This window comes from Mus musculus, chromosome 8 (assembly GCF_000001635.26).
Source record: "Mus musculus strain C57BL/6J chromosome 8, GRCm38.p6 C57BL/6J".
Lineage (NCBI taxonomy): Eukaryota > Metazoa > Chordata > Mammalia > Rodentia > Muridae > Mus > Mus musculus.
The window spans coordinates 94,920,132-94,944,518 of NC_000074.6; the positions used below are offsets into that span (position 1 = coordinate 94,920,132).

Below are 24,387 nucleotides of genomic sequence, written 5' to 3' on the forward strand. Positions count from 1 at the left end.
TACTCTGTACTGGCCGTCATTACCACCATGTCATGATGAGCCCAGGGAATATCAGAAACCCATTGGTTGGCTTAAATTCACTCTGGGAAGTGGCAGAGCCTGTATCTCCCAAGTTTGGTTACTGACCCTCTTCTAGGCACCTCTAGTGAAATGGTAATCTGGTTTTAGCCTCCCTCATCTGTGGACAGGGCAAGGGGTTTTTGTCTTCAGACTCAAGACACTGGAGATTGAGTGGGGCCTGTGTTAGTATGTCGCTTCTATACCCTTGCTGTTACCATTACCATCAGCACATGGGCATTTCAATTTATTTATTTATTTATTTACTTACTTATTTATTTATTTATTTAATGTGCACTGGTGTTTTGCCTGCATGTGTTATGTCTGTGTAAGGGTGTCACATCTTGGAGTTACAGACAAGTGGGAGCTGCCATGTGTTCTCCCAGGTCCTCTTGAATAACAGTCAGTTCTCTTAATCATTGAGCCATCTCTCCAGACCACATTGGCATTTTTTACTTTTTAGAATGTAAGTATATTTCAAGGCAATGCTCCCTATTACTACACTAAATAGGAGATCTGTGAATAAGGTGCTGTAAATAGAAAATATTATTAAAATGAATAGCATTCAAATAAAGTAATGCTATTAATAATTTAGCTAGATGTGGTGTGGTGGCATATGCCTTTAATCCCAACACTCAGGAGGCAAAGGCAGGCAGATCTCTGAGTTGGAGACCTGTTTAGTTTACTTGGTGAGTTCCAGGCCAGCCAAGGGTTACAGTTAAGACCCCTGTCTCAGCAAAACAAAATAAAATTTAGCTAGAAACTTAGTCAAAAAAATGTTGTTTGTATACCCATGCACACTGGGGACATGAACAGAATTCAGGAGGTAATAGGAACCCCTGCTCATCAACAGGCGAATGGATAGAAAAAATATGGTGTATATACCCAGTGGAATAGTTTTAAACATTTTAAAAGGACATTTCCCCCCTCCCCTTCCTCTTGAGACATGGGCATATCGCACAGGCCGGCTTGGATCACTTGATCCTACCTCTTTTCTCTCCCCAGTGCAGGAAACAGATTCTGCTGCTTGAGGTAAGGTCTCATGCGCCACAGGTTGACCTCAGACTTTGTCTGTAGCTAAGAATGACCTTGAACTCTTGGTTCCTCCTGCCCCAGCTTCCCAATTGCTGGGATTATAGGCACACGACATTGCATCCATCTGGAAGACTTTCTGACCTATGTACGACATCACTGAATCTCGAGGGTGTGCATTGTGGGAATCAGCCGGTCAGAAGGACACACACTATATGATCCTGGGTATAAGTGCTCACTACAGTAGCTGCATTGATAGAGACAAGTGGGAAGAGTGGTTGCCAGGCCTTTGGGTCTAATGAGAGAGATGTTATGTTTGGGAAAATCAAAGAGGCTTGGTGATAGACAATAAGTGATAGTTACACAACAGTGTGTGTATCTCATGTTGCTGGACTCAATACTTATAAATGGATAAAATAGTAAATTTTGTGATATATGCATATGTTACCACAATTAAAAAATTTTTAAGTTTCTTGTTGTTTTTGTTCTTGTTTTTTTTGAAACAAGATCTCACTACGCAGCTGAGGCTAGCCTTGAGCTGAAGGGTCTCCAGTGGAGTCCTGAATGCTCTGTTTGCAGGACTGTGCCTGCACACCATACTCAGCTCAGGTAACTTGTTTTTAATAAGAACAAAGAATGGGTAGGGGTGGAGGGGTGGGGTGGGGTCGGGGGAGTGGGGTGGGAAGAAGAGGAACAAAAGTCTGGGTCGGAAAGAGGCTAAAGCCTGCCAGGCACAGAGGTAGTTCCAGCTATACCAGAAGGATTGCTGGAGCCCAGAACGCCTGGCCTGTGGTGTGTTGTTCTGTCTGAATAACCCCCATCAAGTGCAGTATCAGTATGACAACTGCCAGATTGCTTTAGGAAGGGGAACTGGCCCAGATCGGCAACACAGAGGGTGTGAACTGAGAGGCTCAAGATGTTTTGTCTCCTCTAATTGGAGGCTTCAGATTGCCATCAAGACTGGGGAAGCTTTGGAGAGTAGATGACTCCCTCTTGGTATTAGTCCCCTGTTCTAATGTCTAGTCATGCTTATAGTCCTTCACAGATCCCCTACACACAAACACAAGTGGGGAGACCTTTGTCAAGGGATGGGAATATCTTCTCCTCCAAGGGACCGAGGAAGCTACTGATCTGGCTTCTGAGCATAAGACTGTCCAAAGTGAAGTGTGTTCTTCGGTGTTGTATGCAGGGGTGACCGGCATCCTAAGCTGAGGCAGGAACAGTGAGGTAGGAAACACAGAGGTTGTGGGGACTTGGGGATCAGAGCTCTCTACCTAGGCCTTCTGTGCAGCTGCTCACCACGGAGCATAAAGGAGTTGGTGGTTCAGTCCCCAAGGCATCCCGGACAACCGCCTCCCCCACCCTCCCTAGGAAAGGCCAGGAGGTGAACGTCTGGTTATAGTAAACTAAAGCATGGGTGTGTGGGAGCTAAGGCGGTGGTTCAGCCAGCAGATGCTTTCGAGGCGTGCACAAGGCCCTGGGGTTGAGGCCAAACACCACTAAAGACAATAGCCAGGAAAAAAAAAAAACAACGTGCAAAAAGGGCAAATGCTTATCTAAGTCACCCAGTGGGAGTCTGGCCAAGGAGTTGAGACACAATTGTACAGGGGCCCTGCAAAACCTTTGATGGCATCTGGGGTGGGGCCCCCTTTCCCTCTGAGCCCCTTACACCCACTGTGAGCTATGAGGAACTGACTGTGAAGAAGCTGGCTTGAGCGGTGGAGGGCAGGAAGACTGTGCTGGGACCCGTGCTTTCTTCCTTTCCCTGCGTCTCTGTGCCCCTCAGCCCCACTACCGCAGGAGCAGAAGAGGTTCTTGAGTTATGATTTTCTGCAGGGAATTTGGATAGGCTCCCCATCTCTGAATCACTTCCGTGGTCTCTTTAGGACTCTGTAGAGAGCATAGCTGGTATTATAGGCTACGCTCGTGGGACTTCTGACTGAAGGCGAGGCTAGTCTGCTTTCTCTCCCTGCTATTCTGGCCATACTTCCTGAGATCTGCCCTGGACCACCTGGAACTGCGTCCTTGTCCTCTCTAGGCTATCAGTTCAGCATCTATGACACTTGCAGGTCTGATTGCTGTTATACATGAGGAAATATATATATATTAAAAATATAAATTTTCCCTTTCTATAAATGGGGAAACTGAGACTTAGGAAGGAGCTATAGCTTGCCCAAGGGTGCAGAGCTGGACCGTCCTGAACCCTCCACAACACCATGCTGTCTGTCTCTCCTGGCACTTCTGGGGAGGCTGAGCCCAGTCTCCCCCCCTCCACCCGCCCCCCCCCCCCCCCAGAGTGTGACCAAGGGGACCTTGATCTAGCCGACAGCTCAGAGGAAACAGAGAGTGCTACCACAAAAGAAGTGAGGCAGGAGCATAGGGTGAAGGGAGGCCAGAAAAGCCCGGGAGTAAGTAGGCCGAGGTGAACAGAAAAGCCACAGCTTTCAACTCCTCTCAACTTCCTTTTCTCCCTGCAGAAGCTAGAGGACCATCTCGAGACAGCAGTGAGGACGTGACTGCCGCTGACTGCTTTACAGGTTAGTCCCCTGGACCCCTCCACCCTCCCACCCATTGGTCCCCATCCACAGACCCCAGGTGCACAGATCTCATGCCATCCCAGGAGTGACAAGCTAGGGACCCACCTCCTTCCAACTCCAGAGAAGCCTCTACTTTCAGAAGTGAAGTTAAGCCATGATTATATCTGGGGGGTGGGGGGGGGTAGCTTTCCCGAATCCCGATTTCTCATATAGAAAACGAGGTGAGTCGTGTAGCACAAGGCTTGAGTGACAGCGGGTAGACTGTAAGATGCTCTGCGCCCGGCAAATAGGAACTGAGGAAGTTCCTGTGCAGCCTGGGAGACACAGGGTCTCAGAGAAAGGACCTCCAGACAAGCGGGGCCAGACTCCTTGGTGGTTTACAGTGGCCCCCGTTGCCCACTTCTAAAAGAGCTGACAGCAGCATCTTTCTGGGCTGTGACTTGATGCTGATCGACTTGGCCCATTCCTCATCCCAGCCAGGGGCACCTAGAGAAAGCCAGAGGCAGAGCCCAGCCAGTGGTGAGCAGGGATGGCTGTTTGAGGAGCCATGTATAAGCAGGAGGATTGTCCTGGGCAGGACCTGGCGTGGCTGAGGTACGAGATCTGTGCTGGGTGGAAAGCAGAGGCTCCTACGCCCCATGCACTGAAGATGTATTCCTGCCCAAGGCCTACAGTTAGAGGACTAGACCTAGGGCAGGGGCTGATTCCCACAGGAAAGAGTCCTAGAAATGGTTGAGTTCCTCTCCCTGGGAAATGGGTCTCTCTGGCCTAGTTTTGCACACGAGGAAATTGGAAGGTCACTGAGGCCAGTTTCTTAAGCCAGTGCTTTGCAGTCTGGGCACTGAATAGTGGAGCTGGTTATTAAACCCATAGCTTTCTAAGGTCCTTTTCTTGTTCACGTATATCTTAATCTCCCAATTTTAACTGACCTAAAATACTTGCTCACTTGCCTACCACCACTTGGCTTTTCAGGCACCTTTGGGGAGTTGCTGCTGGTGCTGGCTTGGAATTTGAAAGCCCAGGTTTGGGTCCCAGCTTGGCTACGGGGCTGCTGTTGAGCCCCAAGGAAACGCTTGGCTTTTGTGGTATTATGTCGTCTTGCCGTCTTCCAGAATCACCTGGAAAGTCAGGAAAGGGGGTTTCAAGTGATGAACTGCACAGATAGAAACCTGACGGCTGAGGGTTGACAGGTTGATGATGCCTGGGTCCTGATCGGCAGAGACAGGGTGGGTACCGGGAGGTTACAAGCAAAAGCAAAGGTTTGCCCGTGAGAATGAAGTGGCAGCCACAGCTTCTGTCTGGGGTGTTGGGGTGGGGATGGGGTGAGCTTCAGCTCTGGTCTTTTGATTTTCAGTTATATATGGGGTCAGGCTGCCTCTCTGTGTGCCTCTGCTTGGGAGCAGCAGGGCTAAGGTCTGGAAACCAGGCTTTAGGGCCCTGATCCTGGAGATCAAATTCTTCTACCCATTGGGGTTTCAGTTTCTCCACTAAGAGTTCCATCAGCTGAGGTTTTCTGTGTCACCTGGTCCTCTACTGTCATAACCCAGGCTGTCTCAATAGAAACAGTTCATGTTGTCCCTTTGAAGGCTTCCTTGGTCCCCCCAAACTTTGCCCCACATCCATTCTCTGAGACCCCAGGAAGTTAAGTGGATGATGCTCTAGTACCCTAATTCTATCCCTACCTTAAGACTGGCTTATAGGTTAACACACAGGATTAAGGAAAGTGATGGGCTAGGGATACAGTTCAGTGTGTAGAGTGCTTTGCTTAGCAAGCACAGTACCCTAGGTTTGATCCCCAGGGTGACATAAAATGAGGCGTAGAGGTGTGCACCTGTAGTCTCAGAGCATGGGGAGTGAAGGCATAAAGATACTAAGTCTGGGACCCGCCTCAGTTACATGGTGAGCTTGAGGCTAGCTCAGGTTAGGCCTCGGGACCCTGCCTCAAAACCCAACCCAAACCAAACCAAAAGACTAAATATGATGCTTCTACATCACACATAAAAGATCATGTGATGTTAAAAAATAATGTCAAGCTAGAAACTATTTGTGCCCATGCACTAGGCAGGGGCTGGTTTTCCTATCAGGGAAACTTCTTGGAAAGTAAGAGAAGCAAATGACAGGAATGTTGTACCCCAATGTACCACTGGGGAACCCGTACAGGTTGGAAGTGCCGCACAGACACTGGGAATACTGGATTTTGTTGCTTGCAGTCCTGGGGATGGAACCCAGGGCCTGGTCATGATCAGCAAGTGCTCCACTGAGTGACATCCTGGCTTGGCTGCAAAATCATAAGACTAGAACTGGCTGAGAGACATCAGGCTCCCTGCTCTTGTTAAATGCTGTTAACAGAGAACTGTTAATTCTGACGCACACGTAAGATAACATTAGCACATGTAGTGGAGGAGGTAGCATTCCTGGATACAGTTAGAGCAGACTCTCCCAGATGTATTTTCAAGACAGAACGGAATGGCCCAGGCTACACTTTGTATATTAAATGGCAGAGATCTCACTTGTCTGTGTTTGCATAAAGAAACTTAGAAGCAAGCTGTAACAGACTCCAAGGAAGGGATTATCCTGCAAGTCAGTGACCCAGGACTGAGCAGCTAGACTTCCAGACTAGAGGACTGCTTTGCCTTTTATAGCGTTTTGTATTTATTTCTTTACTTACTGTTTATATTTGAAAGATATAAATGTCCAAGCTGTCCAAAAAGTAAATAGAAACAGAGATGTGTGCAAATGTAGCATATGAGCAAACCTTAGAAACACAGATGGGGTTACCAGAGAGGCGACACTGTTTCCACACAGATGTGCACCTTGCTCTTACATGTGTAAGAAATGTTTGGGAAGAGTTTCAAATTCACAAGTGCTTGCAAAGAAAATCATACATAATAGTTCTGCGTGTTCTTTACCCACTTTTCTCCCATTGTGATGTGTTACACACCTATAGCAATGCTTTACACACCTATAGCAATGCCTTACACACTTATAGCAATGCCTCACACACTTATAGCAATGCCTCACACACCCATAGCAATGCTTTACACACCTATAGCAATGCCTTACACACCCATAGCAATGCCTCACACACTCATAGCAATGCCTCACACACCTAAAGCAATGCCTCACATACCCATAGCAATGCTGTACACACCTATAGCAATGCCTCACACACCCATAGCAATGCCTCACAACCTATAGCAATGCCTTATACACCCATAGCAATGTCTTACACACCCATAGCAATGCTTTACACACCTATAGCAATGCCTCACACACCTGTAGTGTAGTGTCAAGCCCAGGAAATTCACTTTGGTGCAGTTCACAGAGATCATCAGCTCAGTATGTATTCCCGTACACAATGAATCAGTGTGGGTGAAGAGCGAATGCAATGCATTTTATCACATGGAAATTCCTGAAACAGCCAACACAGTCACGACACAAACTCCTCAATCACCACATAGTCCTCACGCTCCCACTTCCTAGATGCTCAGGAACCCGGCCTTGCCTGTGGCAACCGCTGATCTCATCTGGGTCTCTGTAATTTTCATGTCAAGCATGTCCTGCTGGTCACGTCATGCTGTCTTAACATTTTGATTTTTTTCTAGTAGAATCCCTTTGAGGTCCATCTAATTGTGTAGGTTTTTTTCCTGTTCTCTCTCTCTCTCTCTCTCTCTCTCTCTCTCTCTCTCTCTCCCCACCCCTCTTCTTTTTTGAGACAGGGTTCACTGTTGTCTAGCCTGGGACTCACTAGGTAGACCAGACTGGCTCAGAACTCATAGAGATTAACCTACCTCAGCTTCTTAAGTGCTGAGATAAACAGCGTGTCCCACCATACCTGGCAGGTATATACATTTTAAAAAATATATTCCTCTAAATTGCTGAGTTACATACATCTCATGGCATGGTCATATTACAGTTTAACCATTCACCAATTGGAACATTGGGGTTGATCCCAATTTCAGCCATCGTCCTTATTATTCTTGTTATTGTTCTGGTTACTAATTGTATATTATAATGTGTGTGTGTGAGTGTGATGCACATGAGCCACTGAAATAATGCTGATGTCAAAGGACAACTTCATGGATTCAGTCCTCTGCAACCTTTACAGTGGGTTGCAGGCACTGAACTCAGGTCATCAGGTTTTCGTGGCATGCACCTTTAACCACTGATACCATCTCACCAGCCCTCCAACTTAGGGATTTTTTTCCTTTTCCTTTTGTTTTATTTATTTATTTATTTATTTATTTATTTATTTATATTAGATATTTTCTTTATATACATTTCACATGCTATCCCAAAAGTTCTCTATACCCTCCCTCCGCCCTGCTCCCCTACCCACCACTCCTGCTTCTTGGCCCTGGTGTTCCCCTGTACTGGAGCATATAAAGTTTGCAATACCAAGGGGCCTCTCTTCCTAGTGATGGCCGACTAGGCCATCTTCTGCTACATATGCAGCTAGAGATACGAGCTCAGGGATATTATTAATAAAGCCAATGTGAATGTCTGTGTACAGATTTGTGTGTGTGTGTGTGTGTGTGTGTGTGTGTGAATGTAGGTTTTTATTTCTTAGATAAGCAATTAACAGCAACTTCAGGCTTTTATGGTTGAGGCTCAGATGTTTGTTTAGTTTCAGTTTGTGTCTGTGCTGTTGCAATGGAACGGATGAGGCAAGCACTCTGCCACTGAGCTACAGACCCCAGCGCTCAGTTCTCTGTCTCTCTGTCTCCCTCTGTCTCTCTGTCTCTGTCTTACTCTCTCACACACACACACACACAAACACACAAACACACACACACACACACACACACACAATTGCCAGGCTGTTCTCGTATTCAGCCATCCCTCTATTAATAGACATTTTAAAGTTGTCATTTATTTATTTGTAATTTTTATTTTATGTGTATGAGTGTTTTATAGGCATGTGTGTGTGTGTGTGTGTGTACACATATATGCACCATATGTGTGCACACTGCTTGGAGAGGCTAGAAGAAGAGAGGGCATCAGTTCCCCTGAATCTAGAGTGACAGATGGCTGTGAGCCACCATGTAGGTGCTGGGAACTGAACCAAAGTCCTTTGCAAGCAACAAGCACTTTTAACTGCTGAGCCATCTCTCCACAACTTCAACTTTCTTTTTATAAATTAATAATAATCATAACCCCCCCCCACACACACACACACAGGATCTCACTACATAGCCCTGTGTGATGGTTTGTGTAGGCTTGGCCCAGGGAGTGGCACTACTAGGAGGTGTAGCCTTGTTGGAGTAGGTGTGTCATTGTGGTCTTGACCTTTAAGACCCTCATCTAACTGCCTAGAACCCAGTCTTCTCCTGTTTGCCTACCTTTGGAACACGATAAAGAACTCTCAGCTCCTCCTACATCATGCCTGCCTGGATGCTGCCATGCTCCCACCTTGATGAGAATGGACTGAACCTTTGAACCTGTAAGCCAGCTCTAATTAAATGTTGTCCTCATAAGAATTGTCATGGTCTTGGTGTCTGTTCACAGCAGTAAACCTTAACTAAGACACCCTGGATGGCTTAAACTCCCTAGGTAGATCAGAATAGCCTAGACCTCACAGGGGTCTGCTTGTCTCTGCTTGTGTACTGCTGTGAGAATAAAGGTGTGTTCTGCTGAACTAGGCTTTACATTCTTACATGCATTATTTATTGTGTAGGTGTGCACACGCGTGTGTCCTTGTGTGCAGTTCATAGTACGTGTTGTGGCAGACTGTTCTCTCGTTCTCCCATGTGGGTCCTGAGGATTTAACTCAGGTTGTCAGGCACTGTGGCAAGTGCCTTTACCCAATGAGCCATCTTACTGGCACAATTTTATTACATATATAAAAGGTCTTTTATTTGTATCTGTGTATGCGAGTTTCTGTATGCAGGCACATAGAGATCAAAAGAGTGTGGGGCATCCTCCATCACTCTTTACCTGTTCATCTTACGCAGGGTCTCTTGAACCTGTGTTTATGCCTTGGCTAGGAAGGCAGCCAGACCCCAGCAATCCTCCTGACTCTGTCCACTTGGCGATGGGGCTGGCTACAGGTGCTTATAGCAAACAATGGTTTCTTACAGGTTGGATCCTCAGGACTGTAGGGCAAGCACCCTGAACTGTGTGGTCATCTCTCCATCTCCAAGCTAGCTCACTTTCTCTCTTTTCCTTCCTTCCTTCCTTCCTTCCTTCCTTCCTTCCTTCCCTCTTTTCCTCCTTCCTTCCTTTCTTCCCTCCCTCCCTCCCTTCGTTTTTTTCTGTTTCTTTTTTGTGGTACTGAGGGTTGAGCCTAACACCTCATATATGCTGGGTAAATGCTCTACCTTTGAGCTACAGCCTTAGCTCTGTTTATCTTTGTAATCTTTAGAATTTATTTTATTTACTGTCTTAGGGTTTCTATTGTTGTGATAGAACACCATGACCAAAAGCAAGGGTTCATTTTGGCTTACATCTTATAGTCTATTGTGAAGGGAAGTCAGGGCTGGGCTCAAGGAACCTGGAAGTAGGAGCAGAAGCAGAGACCCTGGAACAATGCTGCTTACTGGCTTGTTCTGCTCTTTCTTTCTTCCTTCCTTCCTTCCTTACGTTCTAAACTTTAATTTTTAAAAAAAATGTGTATTGATGCTTTGCTTACATGTAAGTCTATTCACCATCTATGTGCCTGATGCCCAGGGAAGCCAGAAATGCGTATTAAACCCTGGTACTGGTATCGTAGATGTGGGTGTGGGAATTGAACCCAGGTTCTCTGGAAGAACACTCAGTATGCTTAACAGCTGAGCTATCTCCAGCTCTCAGCCTGCTTTCTTAAAGCACCCAGGGCTACAAACCCTCACCTCCTACAACGAGCTGGTGCCTCTCTCACATCAGTCATCAAAGAAAATGCGCTACAGGTAGGGAAACTTTCTCAGTTGAGATTCCTTCTTCCCAAATGACTCCAGCTTGTATCAAACTGACATAAAACCGGCCAGCACTTTAGTTGATTATCGTGTTGTGCATGAGGGTGCACACACCTGTGTGAGTGGAAACACGTGCAGCTGAGTTATTTACTGCTACATTTATTTATTTTTGTGTGTGATCATGTTCCTGCACGGCATATATGTGGAGGTCAGGGGCCAGCCTTTGTGAGTGTGTTCTCTCTTTTTACCATGAGTTCTGAAAAAGGAACTCTGTTAGTTAGGCCTGTGCAGAGTACTGGTTAGTTAGGTTTTTGTTTGTTTGTTTGTTTTTGTTTGTCGACTTGACGTAAGCTAAAGTCATCTTAGGTAGAGGAAACATTTGTTGAGGAATCGCCTCCATCGGAATGTCCTGTTGGGCACTGTCTTGATTAATGAGGATGGGGGAGGGCCCAGCCCACTGTAGGTGGTGCCACCGCTGGACAGGTGGTCCTGGGTTCTATAAGATAGCAGGCTGAAGCCGGGCGTAGTGGCCCACGATTTTAATCCCAGCACTTGGGAGGCAGAGGCAGGCAGATTTCTGAGTTCGAGGCCAGCCTGGTCTACAAAGTGAATTCCAGGACAGCCAGAGCTATACAGAGAAACCCACCCTGTCTCGAAAAACCAAAAAAAAAAAAAAAAAAAAAAAGTAGGCTGAGCAAGTCATGAGGAGCAAGCCAGTAAGCATGTTCCTTCATGGCTTCTGCTTCAGTTCCTGCCCTGACTTCCCTTCATGACGGAATGCAAGCTGTAAGCTGAGCTCCCCCACCCAAATGTTTCAGCCATGATGTTTATCATGCACAAAGCACTATTACCGCCTGAGCCATCTTGCTGGCCCTATTTTTAAAAATTCTTTCCTTAATAGCTTTAATTGACTCCCGAAAGCTGTTGAATGGAAAGTAAGTCGCACTGATCAGGTTAGGCACATTCTTAACGGATGATTGCATAAACAGACTTTGTATGCTGTGTGCAATGGCGGGGAGGATGGTTTTGCTTATTTTTGCTAAACCGTTTTCCTTTCCAAATTTCTGTCCTTTGGGGCTCATGGCTGCATTCTGCTGAATAAGGTAACAACGCAGAAATACAATTTGGGGAATGCTAAGCTCTGACGCTGTGATATATCAAAAGAAGCACATCTGACCACCAGTCATGGATGTCTGCTTGGATCCTGCTTGCCTGGCGAAAGGACCAAGCAACATTCTTTTTTTTTTTTTTTTTTTTGGTTTTTCGAGACAGGGTTTCTCTATATAGCCCTGGCTGTCCTGGAACTCACTTTGTAGACCAGGCTGGCCTTGAACTCAGAAATCCGCCTGCCTCTGCCTCCTGAGTGCTGGGATTGAAGGCGTGCACCACCACGCCCGGCGCAACATTCTTTAGGTTCATTCACAGTGTACATGGAATTTCTTCTATATTATTTTATTCTTCTGTCAAGCTTTTTACACCAAATAGATTAGTTAGTATGTCTTTGCTTAAATGAATAATGTTGCCATATCACTAAAAACATTGTAAGGCCTGGCTTAGTAGCCATGCTTTTGATCCCAGCACTTCTGAGGCAGAGGCAGGGGAATCTCTATGAGTTTGAGGCTATTGTGAGTTCCAGGACATCCGGAGCTACATAGTGAGACCCTGACTCAAAAAAATCCCCCCAAATTTATCTATCTATCTATCTATCTATCTATCTATCTATCTATCTATCATCGATCTATTTTCCCTCCCATCCTTATTTAATGAGGCAGGGGCTCTCAATCAAACCCAGAGCTCACCAATATGGTTCATCTCACTAGCCAGTTTGCTCTGGGGGATCCCCTATGTGTACTCTGAGGTTAGAATAACAGATGGTCACTTTGTTCACTCAGCATTTACGTGGGTTCTGGGGATCCGAACTCTGGTCCTCATGGTTATGTGGCAAGGGCCTACCCACTGAGCTATCTCCCTTCATTCATTCATTTATTCCCTTCTCTCTCTCTCTCTCTCTCTCTCTCTCTCTCTCTCTCTCTCTCTCTCTCAGGTATTGGGGATTGAACCAGAGCCTTGGTCATGCTAAGCAAGGTCTATCAACACAGAGAAACTCAGGAAAGGAGACTATAGATCCTTAAGCATGGAGTTATGACAGGATGGGTCAAGATTATGCATGCTTTGCTTGCTCTTAGTGATGCCCCAACCCAGTGAGGCTGGGGAATCCCCAGGGAGACTCGAAGGCTGGGGAGCTATCAGCAGCTATAGTCAAGCATTCTGGGGTTAGGGACCCTTGGCTTCAGCCACCTTCAAGCAAGGACTATTTGGCCTCTGAGCCTGAGTTTCCTTATCCGTGAAATGCAGGAGTTGGAGAAGCATCCCAAATTAGGGATGCAGTTCGGTTGGTGGAGTGCTTACCCAGCATGCATGGGGCCCTGGGTTAGATCCTCAGCACTGTTGGGTGTTGGGATGAACTGCTGCACTTTGCTGGGAGGAAGCAGGGAGGTCAGAAGTTCAAGGGTTCCCTCGGTTACATAGCAAGTTTGAGGTCAGCCTAGACTAAAGAAGACCCCATCTCAACAATAAAAACAACAACCAAACAAAAAAACAAAAAAGGAGAAGAAAGCGGTGGAGAAATGCAGAAATGTCTAGAAGGCAGAGGTAGCATCCTTCCTGTAGTGACTGTTATCTCCTCCCCAAGGCCAGGAGAATACTGGCGAGGACATGGATCCACACGGCGCCCTTTTCTTCTACCTGTGCCTTCTGGCTGCTCAAGTTGTCCTAGTAGGTAGGTGACAGTCGATGGGGGAGGAGTGCTGAGAAGCGATCAAGGTCTGAATCCCACTGTCCACAGAAACCCTGTCAGACCTACTTGTCTTGATGAAGCGCCTTGAGCAGCCCGTAGGCCGGGGCTTGTCTTCCAGAGCGAGGTGAGTCAGGTATACCCTCAGCCATAGATGCACTCAGTAGGCGGTGACTGAGTACCCACTGTGTGCCTGCTACCAAAATCTGGGGTTGCAGGAGAAGCTTGACCCGGTCTTCCACCAGTCGATTGTCTATTGGGGACCCTTGATGAAGTGTTATAAACCAAAAAGGTCCCTGTATTTCCTAGGCTCTAAGACTTGCGTGGGGGACACGGCTTACACAGGGGCTGGGGAGCAGATATGATGGAGGGAGGGCTGGGTTGGAGACCCCACCCCTAGGCTGTCTCCAGATCCTTCTCCCATTTCTAGGCATATCCACAGCCTGGAGCAGAAGCTGCTCAATGCCAGCTTCGGCGGGCACAACTTGACCTTGCAGACAAACTCCATCCAGTCTCTTGTCTTCAAGCTGAGCTGCGACTTTCCTGGTCTTTCCCTGTCCAGCACCACACTGACAAATGTCTCCCAGGTCAGAGGCAGCCAGGGAAGTCCTGCACGTCCCTGTCCCTGCTCTGCCCCTGTCAGCTGGGAGCGACCTCATCTGCTTTCCTGTGGGAAGATCAGAAAGAGGAAGTGCTCTATGGCCTCTCCTGGTCAGGGTCACATCTTGATTTTTGCCTGAAGGTGGAGGGCAGATCCTGGGGGCTGGTAGCAGCTACGGTTACCTGTGTCCTTTTAGGACCCTGGTGTAAACAGGGTGGGATGCTTGGCCAGTGCTGGGGTGTGCACTGGAGTGGCTCTGTTCTTAGGGTATGAGGATGGGTGGAGAGGTCTGGGGGAAGGTGTCGTCAGAAGGTGGAGGCTCAGGTAAGACCTGGTTGGTAAGGTTTAATGGGGAGGGAACAGAAAGATGTTAGGACTGGATCTGTGATCCCAGCCCATTGGCTGCCATCCACAGGTGCGAGCCCCACATGCCATGCAATTCCCTGCTGAGCTGACCAAGGGTGCCTGTGTGACCTCCCGGCCTGCTGAGCTTCGACTCATCTGCATCTATTTCTTCACTGCACACCTCTTTCAGGTCAGCAGGGAGTGGTCCAGGAGGTTTCTATATCACAGGTTGGCAGGAGGTGTGGACCAGCTAAGCTCACTGTGTGCTGTAGTGGGTTACTACCTCTCTGGGCCCCACTCACCCCACCTGCCTAAGGGAGAGACAAAAGTGACTTAAGGAAGGAAGAGGTTGTCCTTGCTCATAGTTGCAGGATGCAGTCCATCAAGGTGGGAGTCTTGCAGGAGCGTGCAGGCATAGTCAGGAGCTCAACTCTAGGTGATGTGAGGTCTTGTCAAACTGACAATATATATGAGCCCTCACAAAGAGGGAGGGTTGTGATCTGCAAACGAGACCCAGGACCTTAGGGTATCTGGGTCTGTTCTGGGATGGGAGGCAGACAGAAGGCAATGGGGAGGAGGGTCTGGGATGAGAATTCTCATTTCACCCAGGGTCTCTCTGACTTCCTCTTGACTTAGCCCCATTTCCATTGCCCTACCAGGATGACCGGAACTCATCACTGCTCAATAACTATGTCCTGGGGGCCCAGCTGGATCACAGGCCTGTGAACAACCTTCAGAAGCCAGTCAACATCAGCTTCTGGCATAATCGGAGTCTGGTACTGTTGGGTCTACCCCCACCCCAGCCCAGTCAGCCCTGGCTTGGCCAAATTGAAAACCATGGCACCATCTGGGAAACAACTTTAAATCTGTTTTTTTTTTTTTTGAAGATTTCTGAAAAGAAATGAGGAAGAAGTTTTTTGTGGTGTTTTGTTTTATTTTGTTTTCTCAGTTGCTAGGGCTACAGCGCCATCTTAAGCTTGCTTAAGCCCTAATGGGGATGTATATGTTCCTATCAATGGATGCTCAGGGGCGTTCCACCTTCAGGCAGAGCTGGATCCAGGAATGGGATATAATACTGTTAGGCTTCAGTCTTCTCTAGCCTCTGCAATGTTTTCCTGCCTTGGCTTTCATTTCGTTGGTAAGATGGAGGCTGAAGACACTGGGTTCCCCCTTCTGTTCTCAGAAGGTTCTTCAGCATCAGTGCAAACCAGACTCGTGTCTGTGGCTGAACCAGGCTGCATCCAGCTGTATGGAGTTGCTAGGCTGGGTCATATGGGGTAAGGGTAGCACTGGTGCTGATGCTGGACCAGAAAAGGATGCCCGGGAGGCACAGGTCCTGATGCTGATGCTTCTGGGTCCCGGGTCTGCCTGCATCTGTGAAGAAGCCCAGAGTGCTGTTTTCTGGCTCTGCCTGTTTCCAGACTTGGGCAAGAAGGCTTGCAGTTTCAACTTCACTGCAACCTTTCCTTCTACCTTCTGAGCTTTGGAATAAGTGTCCTGTTCCACTTCTGTTCAATCCACGTTCCTCTGTCTCTCTTCTGCTGCCTCCCATGGCCTGCCTGCATCACACCCCTTACCTCCACCATAGGGCTCGACTGCAAATGAGTTTCTCACGATGAGTCTGGGAAGAGACAGCAAACAGCAGTTTGCAGATCTGCAGCATGAAGGGCCAGCACTGCCCCTGAGAATATTGAATAGTCTTTTGTGTTTCTGCCAACTTCGGGACTTGGATATGTATGGTCCATTTTGCAGATGAATAAACCAAGGCTTGGAGAAGAGTGCCCACTCGTCCAGGACACTGAGGATTTGTGGTGAAGGCAGGGCTGGCATCTGAGATTGTCAAAGCCCAGCCAGACTCCACAAAATGTTGACAGTGGTGTAGTTGACTCTCTCTTGGGCCCCAGTCTCCCAGCCCCTAATATAAGATCTTGTCTAGCACCCTTGGACTGACACCCACATTTCATTTCAGGAAGGGTATACAGTATCCTGTGTTTTCTGGAAGGAGGGAGCCAGCAAGAGCAGCTGGGGGGCCTGGAGCCCTGAGGGCTGTTATACAGAGCAGCCCTCAGCCACCCAGGTTCTCTGCCATTGCAACCATCTCACCTACTTCGCTGTGCTTATGGTATGGGGGCATTCACCTTGAGGGAGGGGGATGAGAAGTGCGGGGGGGGGGCTGATATGTGGTACAGACTCAAGGCTAAGGACAGCATAATCCAGTAAGCCCAAGCCTTTTAGGCTTAAGTCACATAAATAAACGTAGGGACTTGCATTCCTTTAAAAGTTTGTCTAGGCTTTAGGCATGGCTTGATCCAGGTGCTAAATCACACTAAGTCAGGATTCCATCTCTAGCCCTTGACTATGCTTGCTCCATCCTGGCTTGGCCCTCAGCTAAGGATGCTCAGGGGAATAATGATGCAGCGGCCAGCATCTGCAGGCTCATGCCTTAGCTGCCTAACAGACCAGTGGATTCCAAGAGCCTCCCTGCCCCAGCCTCCGTCTTGGGATCAAATCTGGGAAGAGGCTCTTGAGTCAGTCACTGTAGGTGGCAGGAGGAAGGCCCCAGACACACCAGGGTTGGCACACCTGTCCATGCAGTGAAAGAAGCCGTTCCCCAGCTGTTGTACATAGAATGGCTCAAGAGCGCTTTCGGGGAGGGACAAGGATAGCAGTTATAGGTGGCAAAGACCATGATGCAGGCTACAGCTTCATTCAAGGCAGTACTGGGCTGGGCTGCAGGCCTGGGGCTGAGGTCTGGGAGGCTTCTCCGGCAGAGCTCAGAGAGAGCTGGACATTTCTATGCCTCAGGCTCTCAGCTCTTTTTGCCCTGTAGCAGCTCTCTGGAGACCCCGTGCCCGCTGAGCTGCAGGTGCCTCTTGAGTACATCTCCTTTGTGGGTTGCAGCATCTCCATCGTGGCCTCGCTGCTCACCATACTGCTGTACGCTCAGTCCAGGTAACGTTTTGTATGCTCATTGCCTTGCCCCACTGCTGATCTGGGTCTTCCCTCTTGCCCCAGTGTCTGCTTCCACGCCCCGGGCAGGTGGGTGTGACTCTGAGGAATAGGCCGCCAGAAGTAAGCCAGACTAACACTGTGGCAGCCATTAGGTCCCTTCCCATTTGCCTCAGTTTCCCCATCGTTGTGAGCCGGGCCATGGTACTATCTGGGTGATGTCCTACCCACAGGAAGCAAAGCGATTCCACCACACGTATCCACATGAACCTGAATGGCTCTGTTCTGCTCCTGAACGTCACCTTCCTTCTGAGCTCCCAGATGACCCTGCCCACCATGCCCAGGCCCGTCTGCAAGGTGCTGGCTGCTGTCCTACACTACGCACTGCTCAGCAGCCTTACCTGGATGGCCATCGAAGGCTTCAACCTCTACCTTTTCCTGGGGCGTGTCTACAACGCCTACATTCGCCGATACTTGCTCAAGCTCTGCATGCTGGGCTGGGGTAAGGGACACCTATCTCACTGGTCTCTGGAACTTCCAGGGTACAAGGTGCTGACCCCAAGTCCTCCTGCCTTTCACGATGACCATTTCTAACTCCATCTCCATCAATGACATTGGCTCCCGCATCACCTCCACCCCCAGCACCATCATTGCTTCTGCCGTCATGGTCATGTCTACTACTTCAGCTTTCAACACTGCCATTGCCCCAAGTCCCCTGTCCCCACTATCACCACCATCGTGTCCCCCCTCTGCTACCCATGACTGCTTTACTCCCATTTCTACCCACCCCATCTCAACCATCCCCATCACCTTCCTCACCTTCACTACATCCCACCATCCTCTCCGCACCATCTTTACCACATCAGCACCATCACAGACCCCTCCATCACTGCTTCAGCCCATCTCCATTTCCTTTCAAGTTTCCCAACCAATGCCACCTCCTGTTAGCTCCTTACCACATCTCAGGTCACCATTACCACCACCACCACCACCTCGGCTGCCACTCAGCCTGGCATCTCATTAACACCTTAGAGGGGAGCCTCTTCTGAGACAAACGTCCTGACTCTGAGGCTGGAAGTTGTTTGGAGCTGCAGCTCAGCAGCACAGCGTGCACCCCTCCTCTGTCACCAGGCCCAGACAGGATCAGAGGATCAGAGCCGGGTTGTCTTGGGGCCTCCTGAGTCTTTGTCTCACCCCTCAGGGTTTCCAGCCCTCTTGGTGCTGCTGCTTCTGATGATCAAGAGCTCAGTGTATGGACCCTGTGTGACCTCACTCTCCAAAAGCCAGGAAAATGGCACAGGCTTCCAGAATGTGTCCATGTGAGTGCCTGGTGAGGTAGGAGGGCCATGAGGTCCTCTATGGTGAAGTGATTGATGGCTGAGGGGCAAAGAGGCGGTCATGGTTTTGATGGGGGGGGGGATTCCACAGGGTTCTGCCACCCTTTCTGTGTCCCTGAGGCCTCTGCAGCCATGGAGACCTGCTCTGTGCTGACTGACTAGGAGGCCATAGAGTGGACACCAATACTTGCTGAGTCTCTAGGACCAGTTAGGAGGGCCTCCTTGCAACATTTGGCTGTATATCACATGGCCAAATGGGTTGGTCCTGTGGTTTCATCCAGTGCAGGTCCCAGAGCTACTTAGTTTGGTTGGTACCTGATTGATTACTGTGTCTTCAGGCCACCCACCTATCTTTACATCCATCCATCCATCCATCCATCCATCCATCCATCCATCCATCTATCTATCTATCTATCTATCTATCTATCCATCTATATATCTACCTATGTATGTATGCATGTATGTATATATATATATGTATGTATGTATGTATGTATCTATCTATCTATCTATCTATCTATCTATCTATCTATCTATCTATCTATCTTGTTTAGCTGCAGGCTCAGCTTAGCTCTCCCTTCCTTGTACAGAACACAAGACATTGCCAGCATCCCAGCTCCCATGCAGCTGGTGTGAGACTCAGGGGAGGTGAATGTTATGGGGGATGAGTTTAGCCTCTTCAGGGCCTGCAGGGAGTCAGCAGAGGTAGAGACAAACTCTACTGTGGCTTTCTATATCCAAGGACATCAGGCTTATCATTACAGAACACTTCTAACAGCTGGGTGCAATATTGTAGTGTAAAAAGAACCATGGACAGGTGTGTGTGTGTGTGTGTGTGTGTGTGTGTGTGTGTGTGTGTGTGTGAGAGAGAGAGAGAGAGAGAGAGAGAGAGAGAGAGAGAGAGAGAGAGACACTGTGGGTAAAGGCAGAAAGCTCCCAAGCCAAGTTTTATTCCCAGAACTTATGGTGGGAGGAGAGAACCAACTCCCAAAAGCTGTCTTCTGACCACATCTGTGCATGCCCTGGCACACATGCCTCCACACACCACACACATACAAACAATAAATAAAGTAATTAGTGAGACCCTCATGAAGCTATCTGGAGAGTTGAGCATCCCACCTCTGTGGCTCTCCCTGGCAGCTCAGAATGGCTGATGGTTTGTGGGGTAGGCTCGGTGGATGAGTATATGTTCAATGGTCACAGTGAGGGTTCAGCCTCTCTGCCAGCCTCATAGGGCCATTGAGGCACGGACAGCTCACGAACTCATCCATGAGGTCCCAGGCTGTCAACTAAGAGCTGGGACTCAGCCCACCAGCAGCTTCAGGGTGGTCCCCCAGGACATTGCCCATCTCTAGCTCCTGGCTGCCACCAGGAGTTCGGAAACCTTTGTACTACAACCAGCTTCCCTGTGTCATCCCTTTCTGTCCTTCAGATTATGATCCTGCTTTGGTGACTTTTATCTTCCATTAAAAGCCCATAGAACTAACTCTATGTATCTATGTATCATCTATCCATTCATCCACGCACCTATCTATCTATCTATCTATCTATCTATCTATCTATCTATCATCTATTAATCTGTGTATCTAGCTACTCATCTATCTATCTATGTGTGTATTCATCTATCTATCTATCTATCTATCTATCCATCTATGTATGTATTACATACATATGTGTCTGTCTGTGTGTTTATCCATCCATTTATTCATGTATGTATGTATGTATGTATGTATGTATGCATCTATCTATCTATCTATCTATCTATCTATCAATCATCTATTTACCCATCTACCCACCTTTTATCTGTCTGCATCCTTAAACTGAAATGACATTTTAAAAAGCACCCCTTAGATACAGTCCGGTCATGCAGCAGCAGAGGTGCTAAAGTAGTGAGCAGAGGTAGAGCCTTCATGCTAGAATATTCTGTAGCAGCAAAAACAAAGGGTGCTCACTGCTGGCCATAAATGATGTTCAGCAACACTGTGAGTCCAGTGTCAGGGCCCCAGGATGGAGTCAGGGGGATCTAAATACATGACTGTGACAGGAATCCAGACTCAGTGTCCAGACCAAGGGGCTTCAAGTCCTACCTTTGCCGCTAACCAGGATGTGCTCCTGAGCAGAAACCTCAGTTTCCCTAACTGTAGAATGGAGATGATTAGGTGCCTGCTGCTGGCCTACCACGAGGATTGCCTGGGGCGACCTACGTTGGCCATGGGGTGTGGTCTCTGACCTGAGCACCTGTCCTGAAGATGTCCTAGAGAGGTCAGGGTCCAGGGGGACCTCAAGTTCAGTACCCTCTGTGGGATTTCCCACCTGCTCATCCGCTCCACCATTCTTAAATGCTAGAACACCTACCGCCAATCCATGGGTGGTGCTTCACACACAGCTCAGGTCTAGGTGGGTCAAAGGTCAAAGATTACCTCTGCACAAAGGTGGGATTGAGATGATGACAATGGTGGGTGTAGGCTAGAAGAGGAATCTTCTAGAGCAAGAGCCCAGGCTAGCCATCCACTAGAATGTTGCTCAGGTTGGCGTGGAGGACGTGAAGCAGCAGGAGGAGGGGAGGAGGTTCAGTTGGGTCAGATTTGAGGCTGAAGGCATCCTGGTTGAGAGGAGTGGGCAGAGGTGACAGGTGATCCTGCCGTGGTGGCTGATGGGAAGCTGGGCAGAGGAGCTGTGGCATATATTTGAACTATCTGGCAAGTTATGATTGATGGGACATCAAGACCAGACAGGGACAAGAGCTGGTCCCAAGGCTCAGGTGCACTTGGCCTCCTGAAGGTCTTGGGGGCCATGCTAATCCTGGCCTTCCCCCCCACCCCCTGCAGGTGCTGGATCCGAAGTCCCATGGTACACAGCATCCTGGTCATGGGCTATGGTGGCTTCACATCTCTGTTCAACCTGGTGGTGCTGGCCTGGGCTCTGTGGATCTTGTGCAGGCTTCGGGCACGGGAGAAGGCACTGAGTCCCTGGGCCTACCGGGACACTGCCATGGTGTTGGGTCTCACTGTGCTGCTTGGCACCACCTGGACCCTAGCCTTCTTCTCCTTCGGTGTGTTCCTGCTGCCTCAGCTCTTCCTCTTTACCATCTTCAACTCGCTCTATGGTATGTCTGCAGAAGCTCACAGGGCCACAGACGCTGGGACAGGTCTAGTCCCTGAGGTCCAGGGGTGGACGATGACTGAGCCCACAGCTCCATTTAAGCTGGTCTAGGGGCACATTTACCTAGAAGAGAGGCTTGCCTCTGAACTGCATGGAGGTACAGCTCCTGGTACCCTCTAGGTCTGTCTGTCCCTCTGTCCCCAGTAGGAGGTTGTTGGGTTCCGACCTTCTCACTAACCAGCCTGCCTTGCAGGTTTCTTCCTCTTCCTGTGGTTCTGCTCACAAAAGCGTTACTCGGATGCCGAAGCCAAGGCGGAGATGGAGGCAGTCAGCTCCTCCCAGATGACACACTGACCCAGCTCCCGCCCTGCAGCCTCTGCCCTCACTATTTCCAACAGCCCATGGTCTTGGCTCCTCCAGGGAAGGTGGTAGGCTGGCGGCGGGACAACAGAGTCTACTGTACCCTTCAGGGATCTTTTCCATCTCTCCGAATTACCTGGGATGGAAGGCAGCGTGTGGCTCTTCATCCTGGTCCTTCATGTCTGGATGCAGCTCCATTGGCCAGGCTATGGACAGAGAACTAGCTTGGAAGTCAGGAAGCTAGACTAGACTGAACCACACCTTGCACCCTGCTCAGCACTTACAGATACTTACAGGATCATGGCCTATGCTTGGGGCCACTCTTTCTTTCACCAGTCCCAGGTGTTGATGACGTCAACCTTCTATCTTTCCAACGGTCAGGAAATCTAGCCCTTCCTCCTTCTTCTAACCCCCACAGATGGTATAGACCAGCAGCCAAGACCAGGCCTCTTTCTCTTTCCCTGAAACTGAGTCAGATGGGCTTGAGCGATCTAGATACTATACTACTGTGTAGATGTGGGGTGGTGTGTTCAACATTTACAAACTCTCTGCCCACAGCGGGAGAACATCTGGGCTGCCTGTCAGACCAGGTGGGAATAAGACCAGGGGTTTATTAAGTCAGTGCTATCCCCAGGATGGACAGCAGGGGGTGCCATTGGCCCGCACGCCAAGGCATTGGTGCCAAAACTGCCCCTGGAAATGCAGATGTTACCTGTCTGAGGACAACCCTTTGGCCAGTAGGTAAATGGGGACCTCCAGCACACATCCATTGTCTCTTTCCCTGTGCAGCTGACCAAGGTCGCTTTAGGGGCTTTGTCAGGCGCCAGGGCAGCTAGTTGGGTAGATTCTCAGGTCCCATGCCAGCTGTTAGACACATGTACTTGAACAATAAGGGGATCAGAGCTGGATGCCATCCTCCACAGAGGGTTCTCTGCCTTTCTGGGTGTTTCTGGGTCATTATATTCTTAGCTCTTCACTGGCTGGAGAGTGGGATAGGCTCTGAGCCAGGTTGCCTGGGCTCAGATTCCAGCTCTGTGGCTGTGGACAAGCCGTTCAGTCTCTCTGTGCCTTAGTTTCCCTATCCACAGCGAGGACAATAGTAGTAACTCTTTGGAAGATTCAATAAAAGAAAGAATTCACCCAAGCCTTACCACAGTGAGGTCTCAGTAGATGGTTACTGCTGTCGGGAGATCTGTATTTGTATTACTATTTGGGTGTGCATGTGTGTGTGGTGTGTGTGCACCTATGCACCCTTGCACATGTGCACTGAAGCCGGAGGAGGATGTTGGGTATCCTGTTCTATGACTTTGTCTTATGCTCTCGAGACAGGGCTTCTCACCAAACATGGAGCCGGGCTGACAGCCAGCAACCCCAGTAATCACCTAGTAACTGGAGTCTACTTTTGCCACCCGCATGATACCCCCTTCCCCCTCCCCCACTTCCACCAGTTGTAGGATTACAGGCTCCTGTGACCATACTTGGCTTTTTACATAGGTGCTGGGGTCTAAGCTCAGGGCCTCCAGTTTGTGCACAAAAGCTTTTATGTATTGACCATCTCTTCAGCCCCCTATTGTTGTTAACAGCTTTAATGGAGGCGAGCTGTTCAGGCGCTGTTTGACCACACAGCTCCTCCTCCGGCAGGTCCTTCCATTGCTGTTTTATGGCCTCCTCTCCCACTTTTCTTGGAGGAGGACCTTGCTCAGCCCTTCTGGTATCTACTGTGCCAGTGATGTTCCTCACACAGTGCAGCTTCAGGCTAGCCCACATCTCTACCCCCAGTTCCTGAGTCCTTCATTGGTCCATTTATCACACCCTTCACGAATCCTCCCCCATTTGCACCACAGGAAAGGCCTCATTCCCACTCTGGTTCCAGGCAGTATCCTCCACCACATCCCCATGGCTATTCCAGCACGGAGATCTTTGGTCTGGGTCTCCATGCTAATGAGGGTGCTGAGGAATTATGGGAATTGGGACAACTGGATAGATAAGGAAGGTTCAGGTGTCACACACAGGGCCTGGCCTCTCAGAGCAAGTAAGCCCAGAGCCACCCAATGGAGGATGTGGCTAGAGTGACATCCTAAGCCTGTGGCTCTGAGCCCCACTGGGGGTCCAGGCTCTGGGGTAGCACTTCATGTAAATACCCCAGCGGGGGTGGGGAGTTGGAGCAGCCAAGAGAGGAATGCGCTGCCAGGTTAGTCTAGCTGTCCTTCAGCCTTCCCAACAGACTTAGTCTGGGTGGTTGTCCAGCCCCTGGACTGGGAGGAAGGGAGAAAGGCTGGGGATGGAGTCTGGGGATACTGCTCAGAGAAAGACTCTGAGGGGCCATTTGGTGAAAAGCTGACAGTAGATGTGGGGTCAGGAAGGCCCTGGAGTCTGTTGA

The 24,387-nt window shown here is 49.0% G+C and overlaps 1 protein-coding gene across 8 annotated transcripts; it reads left to right on the forward strand.

Annotated features, from left to right (window-relative positions):
* Positions 1 to 1,679: 1,679 nt before the first annotated feature.
* Positions 1,680 to 23,162, forward strand: Adgrg5 (adhesion G protein-coupled receptor G5). Of its 8 annotated transcripts, none has more exons than XM_017312886.1 (13): positions 1,680 to 1,698; positions 3,567 to 3,626; positions 13,212 to 13,298; positions 13,365 to 13,440; positions 13,744 to 13,900; positions 14,330 to 14,449; positions 14,919 to 15,035; positions 16,229 to 16,381; positions 17,090 to 17,211; positions 17,442 to 17,710; positions 18,410 to 18,527; positions 21,374 to 21,651; positions 21,901 to 23,162. In XM_017312886.1, exons 3-13 carry the CDS (start codon positions 13,235 to 13,237, stop codon positions 21,999 to 22,001), a joined length of 1,575 nt encoding a protein of 524 aa, XP_017168375.1. In that variant the 5' UTR covers positions 1,680 to 1,698; positions 3,567 to 3,626; positions 13,212 to 13,234; the 3' UTR covers positions 22,002 to 23,162. The 8 variants fall into 8 exon arrangements, with proteins under 8 accessions (XP_017168375.1, XP_017168374.1, XP_011246727.1 ...); XM_017312885.1 differs by lacking the exon at positions 1,680 to 1,698 and adding an exon at positions 2,804 to 2,900; XM_011248425.1 differs by lacking the exon at positions 1,680 to 1,698 and adding an exon at positions 3,434 to 3,452 and having other exon boundaries at positions 13,744 to 14,024.
* Positions 23,163 to 24,387: the final 1,225 nt, after the last annotated feature.